Here is a 7568-nt window from a genome sequence, read left to right as displayed (position 1 = left end):
AATGGAAGAAATCTCAAAAGTGTCTAGTCCTTGCCCCATTCATCCCCAATCCCCTCTCTAGCAAGCCCAACCGAGGCCACCCAGCCTCTGCTTCCATCCCCTGGGATGCAAGGATTAGAAGGTTTTCCTTGTTCCAAGCTCAGACCTGCCTCCCAGAGCAATTCCTCCGACTGATTCCAACTCTGTCCTGTCAGCCCTGCCCAACAGACCACGTTTTAATCTCTCCCATGATGGTGACGCTGCATGGACTTGGAGATTGCTACCTTGACCCCCATGAGGGTGCTCTTCTCCAGGCCACACCCCCTTCTCCAGGTCACAGTCAGCCCCCTTGTGACCCAGTTCCTGGCCCTCCCCACTCCATCACTGTTCCATAGAATGAATATCAACTGCCCATGCCCCCCTCCCTGGGCAGGCCTCAGAAATGTCCTTGGCCTTACAGCTGGGTCTGGGCAGTCTAAGGACCAGAAGCTTGCTCCCTCCCTGGCCGAGGTTTTCTACCTCTAGTAATGGGGCCTGAGTTTGTGCTAATTTTTGGTAGCCCTATCACACCGCTGCCTAACAGAATGCACTTTCAAGAAAGGTGCTCTGACTCTGCCTCACAAGGTGTGTGAACCCTACATCCCCTGAGCTCTGGGGCCCAACTATAAGACTCCACATTTATTCCTGGGATGTTCCAGTTAGAGGAGGCTTCCTGGAGGTGAAGGAACTTGAGCCTGAACTTGAAAGTGGAATGGTTTTGGATAGATGTCATGGAGGCTGTTTGTGGAGGGAGCATAGTATCAGCAGTGGTGTGGGGTAGGAACACCCCAGGACTGGGGAGGAACTGAGGAAGGGAGGGGCAGCTCTCCGGGCATCTGTCCAGGGACGGAGCCCTCCTCTCCCTCTGACTCTGCTGCCTCCCCACGAAGCCTTCTGCTTACACCCTTCTGGGGGTGGATGGGCACTGATCTTGAGTTTGGCAACTGCCAGGTGGCCAGTCCTCCTCCAGATAGCCCTCAGACAGCTGTGGCCAGATGTGGACTTCTTTCTGCCTCCTCTGCCCTTTTATAGGAGATGTGCCCCACAGCCTCCCCCGCTTCCTCGTGGCCCACTGTGGAGACCCAGCCTCCTGGATCTACTCAGACCAAAAATGTGATGGGACCAACAGCTGCGGGGACTGCTCGGATGAAGTGAGCCCAGGTAGGGGTCTGGGCACAGGCTGGGCTGGGGCCGGTGGCCAGGCAGTAGCCAGAGGGCAAAGGGTGACCAGGGAATCTCTAGGGCTTCCCCTTGCATGCCTTCCCTGCCTCCTAGGAAGAAGTTTTCTACCCCTGGTTGAATATGTCTGGTGGTGGGGTGCTCACTACCCTCCCAGTGACTTGTTCCAGAGGCTCATTCTTCTGCAGTGGGCAGGTCACCTTCAAGGGTGCAGATGAGAAAACTGGGCCCCAGAAGGTGGTCATGCAAGGAGTACACACTTGGCCCAGCTGGGATTTGAACCTGGGGCTCCCTCATCTCTGTACCTCCCAATAACCCCGTGAGGAAAGCAGGGCCGGAATCACTGGCCCCAGTTTGTCTGTTAGTAAACTGAGGCTTTTCTTAGTGCAATGCCTGACAGGAAAGGAGCTGAGGTGAACCCAGGCCTCCTGAGCCAAGTCCTGAGTCCTGTCGCTGCGTCCGAGTCTCCCTCAATCTCTTCCCCAGTGGTCAGTCAACAAACACGTTCTGAACACTGGTCAGGTGCTCAGAACACACCTGGCATCAGATTCCGGTGGGGACATCAGGAATCAGGCACGTGTCCTACCCCTGGGCTCACATCATGCTGATGCCAAAAGGAGGTGCTAGGGACCTGAAGGAATCAAGAGAGACTTCTCAGAAGAGGTTGCATTCAAGAAGGCCTTAGAGAATAGACAGGATTCAGTAGGCAGAGGCGGCTGTGTGGGGAGGGATGCCGGAAGCCTGGGCAGAGGGGAGAAGGCCAGGAGCACCCTCAGGGAGTTGTGGCGGGTGAGCGTGGCTGGACTCAGGGGAAGAAAGGGCACCCATTCATGTGTGCCTGGCACCCATTGACAGTGTGCCTGGCACTTTGCCTAACATCCTTTGCTTAATAACAAGGTTGAGCAGACGAGAAAACAGGTTCAGACAGGGTGAGCAAGGTCACACGGCCTGTGAATTGTGGAGTCGAGATTTTCTCTGCTGCAGGGAAACTAGGAAGACACCCAACCCACGTCAGATGGGTCAGGGCCGTGGGGAGCTGTGGCGGGTTTCGGAAGCGGGGAGTGCCCTGGTGCACAGAGCATTCCAGGACACAGCAACTGCTCTCCTGCTGGCTCTTGTCTCCCCAGTGACGGTGTGCCCACCCTGCGGCCCTGGGTGGTGGCGCTGTCCTTCAACTGTCTTCATTTACTGCGGCTGTATCCCGAGGCATCTCTGCCGTGACCGTGTACAGCACTGCTCCGACTGGTCAGATGAGTACACCTGTCCCGGACCCTGAGTGGGCCGCTCAGGCCAGCATGGAAGGCCGGCTGGAACGGCACTGATAACCCTTCACATGAAAATTGAATCGTAGGCCAGGTGTGCTGGCTCACACTTGTAATCCCAGCACTTTGGGAGGCCGAGGCAGACAGATCACGAGATCAAGAGATGGAGACCATCCTGGCCAATGTGGTGAAACCCCGTCTCTACTAAAAATACAAAAATTAGCTGGGTGTGGTGGCACACGCCTTTAGTCCCAGCTACTTGGGAGGCTGAGGCAGGAGAATTGCTTGAACCTGGGAGGTAAAGGTTGCAGCGAGCTGAGATCGTGCCACTGCACTCCAGCCTGGGTGACAGCAAGACTCTGTCTCAAAGAAAAGAAAAGAAAATCGAATCTTAGTGCTCAAGGGTAGGACGGAGTATTTGAAATGGGATCTACACATCATTTCTGAATAGGAATTTTCTCTTCTGCTTTCAAGTTTCAAATGCCTCTGCTTGAATGCCTCCAATGACCAGGAGCTCATTACCATGTTAGGTGGCTTCTAACGAAGATGAGGGGACATGATGAAACCTCATCTCTACCAAAAATACAAAAATTAGCCAGGCGTGATGGCACACACACACACACACACACACACACACACACACACGACGAGGAGAATCTGCTTCTATGGTTTCACGCCTGTCTCTGGGGCCACACAGAGGAAATCTGCAAACTGCTCCAAGACAGACTTGTGGATCCTAATCCCGTCACCCCTTGGAGTGATGATATGTCTGGGACTTAAATGACAAGCCTAGTTTAGCCTTTGTGATGGCACATACATGAAACATATGCCACTTCCTACCCCTTTGGTACCTAAGGCAGATATACTGGGCTTGGATGCCACCTTAGCATCTTCCACAGTTCAGTTATCCCAGCAGGCTCTGCTGATTTGACCACATGACATGCACATGAAACAGGATATCTGGCATCCTGCCAGTGGGAAGCCTCCCCGGGAAGCTCTGAGCTGTATAATAGATCTGGAGAAAGAACATCTTGAAGGGCTCCTCACCAGTCTTCTGTCTGCCCACCCTGCTCTCCACCCCACCACTCCCCACCCTCCACTTTATGCCCAGCTGCCCACCTAAACAGCCCAGTTTTCTGGAAGTAAGGACTATATTTTGGTCCCAGAGCCTGACCGAGCTTCTTGTCTGGTTATCTTTCCAGCTTCACACCACCCAGGCAGGCAAGGATGGATATTTCCATCAGACGGATGAGAAAACTGAGGCCCAGAGAGGGCAATGACGTCCAGAATCATACAGCAAAGTCAGTGCTGGAACTGGGACCCAAACACGGTCTATGGCACTCCAGCCCTGAAGCCTTTCCAGCTACCTGTGTGATGATACCTTGGCCAGGGCAGAGTCTCTGCGGGGTATTTTAAAAGTAAGCTTGCCAGGTGCAGTGGCTCACGCCTATAATCCCAGCAGTTTGGGACACTGAAGTGGAAGGATCACTTGAGCCCAGGAGTTCAAGACCATCCAGGGAAACATAGGGAGAAACTTTCTCTACAAAAAAATAAGAAAAATATAGCCAGGCGTGGTGGTGCATGCTTGTAGTCTCAGCTACTCAGGAGGCTAAGGTGGGAGGATCGTTTGAGCCTGGAAGGTTGAGGCTGCAGTGAGGCGTGATCACGCCACTGCACTTCAGCCTGGGCAACAAAGACCCTGTCACAAAAGATTTCTTTTTAATAAAAATAAAATAAAACATGAGAGGGAGGGTCAGAAAGTGTCCCACCCATACCCTGAAAGAGAGACTTGGGATCTGCCTGACGGGAGGGCTTCTGTCAAGGGAGACAGACACATCCCCACTGAAAATTAATAAAATTGGGTTTACACATCAGCTTTCTGAGTTTTGAAAACTGAAAACGACGGCTATAAGAAGGAATGAGATCATGTCCTTTGCAGGGGCGTGGATGAAGCTGGAAGCCATCAGCAGCAGCATACTAACACAGGAACAGAAAACAAACACTGCATGTTCTCACTCATAAGTGCCAGTTGAACAATGAGAACACACAGACACAGGGAGGGGAATATCACACACTGGGGCCTGTGAGCAGTGGGGAGTGAGGGGAAGGAGAGTATCAGGACGAATGGAGCCTTAAAACCTAGATGACAGGTTGACGGGTGCAGCAAACCACCATGGCACACGTACAACTACGTAACAAACCTGCACATTTATTCCGTAACTTAAAGTAAAAAAATTTTTAAAAAGAAAACTGAAAATGAGCATCCAAGGGACTGGTGAGCTCTGGCTCATTTATTGCCTCACACATTCGTTCACTCCTCAGTCTCTGCAAACCTGATTTGGACCAAGCTGTGAGTCAGATGCCACGCCCCCAGAGAACCTGGATCCTAGCACACGAGGAGCTCAGGGTCATCTGGAGGAAGCACTCACGCCATGGAGGGAGGGCTGGGACTGCAGAAAATGCTGGGCTGAATGCTCCAAGGAGGGGCCTCCCGGAGCCGGAACAATCACATTTCTGACCCGGACCAACTGAGGAGCTCCTGCAACAGGGTTCCTCAGGGATCTTGCCCAAGGGACTGTCAGCTCTCAGCTCTGGCACGTTCCGCAGAGTTTCTCTCCAACTGCAGTGCAAGCAGGAGCTGAGAGAGCCCTCTGGCATCCTTAGTTCTGACCCGAACCAGAGGAGCCTGCCTTCCCAGAGGAGGACTTTGGGCCGGCTCTGGAGGCTAGAAGCATTTCCGGAGGTAGAAGTGGATGAAGTGAACAAAGTCATGGAAGTGTGACCAGACAGCTCAGCCAGGGACTGTCCAACAGGCCAGAGAGGCCACAGTAGAGGGTGGGTGAGGAGTTAGAAGAGGTGAGAGGGGCAGCAGGGAACAGATCATGGAGAGCTTAGCACAGCAGTGGGCTATCATCAAGGGCAGTTTAGCCTGGAAGCTGGATCTACCATGATCTTTTTTTTTTTTAGACAGTCTCACTCTGTCACAAGGTGCCAGGCTGGAGTGCAGTGGCACAATCTCGGCTCACTGCAACCTCTGCCTCCTGGGTTCAAGCAGTTCTCCTGCCTCAGCCTCCCGAGTAGCTGGGACTACAGACGCATGCCACCATGCCCAGCTAATTTTTGTATTTTTAGTAGAGACGGGGTTTCACCATGTTGGCCATGATGGTCTCAATCTCTTGACCTCATGATCCGCCCACCTCGGCCTCCCAAAGTGCTGGGATTACAGGCATGAGCCACCGCGCCCAGCCCATGATCTTTATTTATGGATATATTTTAGAGATGGGGTCTTATTCCATCACCCAGGCTGAGTACACAGGCATCATCATAGCTCACTGCAACCTCAAGCTCCTGGGCTCAAATGATCCTCCTCCCTCAGCCTCCCAAGAATTTGGGATTACAGGCTTGCCCTGCCATGCTCAGCTGTTTTTTGTTTTTTTGGTTTTTTTTTTTTTTTTTTGAGATGAGGGTCTTTCTATGTTTCCCAGGCTGGTCTTGACCTCTTGGCCTCAAGCAATGCTCCCACCTTGGCTTCCCAAAGCTCTGGAATTATAGGCATGAGTCACATGTCTCACCTTTCACTACAATAGCCCAATAAAAAGATGCCGAGGGCTTGGACCCAGTGGGCAGAGAAAAGGGGTGGTCCAGTGCTATTTACTGGTAAAATTCATGAGTCTTCCAGCCCTCCTATGGGTGGAGGATGGGGGACAGTAAGGTGGCGGGATGAGAACGATGAGGAGTCCAGGATGCCTGGGAAGGACTGTGCTCCTGACCTCCTGCCTTGGCCATGCCTTCTCCAGCAGGATGCCGGTCTCAAGGGAAAGAGGAAGTTGAATTTGTCCTTGGGGAACAAGAAAGGTCAGAGGTTCATTTCAGTACTCAAATGACAACACGTCCTGAGCACTGGCCATGGGAAGCCAGGCAAGATCAGAACAGGAGCCTAAGTTTGCTCACACCGTCAGTCGTGGCGGTTCAGGCGGCTGGAGAGTGCCCAGCTTCCTGCAGAGTCTGCTGGTGCTGCAGTTGGCTTCTTTAGTGGATGGCCTGCAGCGCTTCTCTGAAAAAATGCCCAGAGGCCCCAGCACCGTGGACTGCATATTAATTTACCCCAGCCAAACCCATCCACAGGCCTCTGCGGCTTAAGATGCTTCATTAACAGAATGGGGAAACCAAGGCTAAGACAGACTTGTCTGCGTCCACTCAGCATGTCAGTAGCTGGGCAAGGACTAAAACAGGTACCTAGGTGCACACAGCTAGCATCTGTCGAGCGCTGACAATGAACCGGCACTATGGTAAGTAAGGGCTTTGCCTTCATCCACACAACAACACTATGAGATAGGTACTGTTTTAAGAGGACCTAAAACCTCTCGCTTAGAGAGGCGAGGCAGCTTGTTGAAGTGTTCCTGGCGAGACAGGAATGCCACCTCTGAAGTCCGGGCCCTTGCCATGTGATATGGTTTGGCTGTGCCCCCACCCAAATCTCACCTTGAATTGTGATAATCCCATGTGCGAAGAGCAGGGCCAGGTGGGGATAATTGAATCATGGGGGTAGTTTCCCACATACCTTTCTCACGATAGTGAATATGTCCCACGAGTTCTGATGGTTTTATAAAGGCAGTTCCCCTGCACACGCTCTCTTGCCTGCTGCCCTGTAAGATGTGCCTTTGCTCCACCTCCACCTTCCACCATGATTGTGAGGCCTCCCCAGCCATGTGGAACTGTGAGTCCATTAAACCTCTTTTTCACTGTAAATTTTCCTGGGTATGTCTTTATTATCAGCGTGAGAACAGACTAATACACCATGGTAGTTCAGTTTTATACTGTCTCGGGAGGTCTGGGAAAGCTTCCTAGCAGAGGTGATACCTAAGCAGGACCCTGAAGGGTGATTAGGAATGAGCCATGGAGGAGGCATGGAGAGGGCAGTCCAGACCGAAGAGATGCTCGGGCACCAGGCAGGAGGGCGAGGTGGGTGCAGGCTGGGGAGGCCACGTGGCTGACGAGGGTGTGCCTGGATGTCAGGAGAGCCTTGATCCTGGCAGCAAAGCGGGAGCTTGACTGTGAAGGCCGCAGGCTGCTGGCAGAGGTTTTCAGCAGGAGAAACACAGATATTTT

At 52.7% G+C, this 7568-nt stretch overlaps 1 protein-coding gene across 3 annotated transcripts in view; it reads left to right on the top strand.

The window, feature by feature from the left end:
* LDLRAD1 (low density lipoprotein receptor class A domain containing 1) overlaps positions 1-2616 on the top strand; it is a 9805-nt gene extending 7189 nt beyond the window's left edge. For all 3 annotated transcript variants that reach the window (XM_017504443.2, XM_017504442.2, XM_017504444.2), the window contains 2 exons: positions 1051-1179; positions 2325-2616. In XM_017504443.2, coding sequence (XP_017359932.1) covers positions 1051-1179; positions 2325-2473 — 278 coding nt within the window. In that variant the 3' untranslated portion in view covers positions 2474-2616. The remainder of the gene's footprint in view (positions 1-1050; positions 1180-2324) is intronic.
* Positions 2617-7568: the final 4952 nt, after the last annotated feature.

This window comes from Cebus imitator, unplaced genomic scaffold, assembly GCF_001604975.1.
Source record: "Cebus imitator isolate Cc_AM_T3 unplaced genomic scaffold, Cebus_imitator-1.0 Scaffold322, whole genome shotgun sequence".
NCBI lineage: Eukaryota > Metazoa > Chordata > Mammalia > Primates > Cebidae > Cebus > Cebus imitator.
The sequence above is the reverse complement of the archived record's forward strand: the minus strand, read 5'-3'. Positions and strand labels throughout refer to the sequence as shown.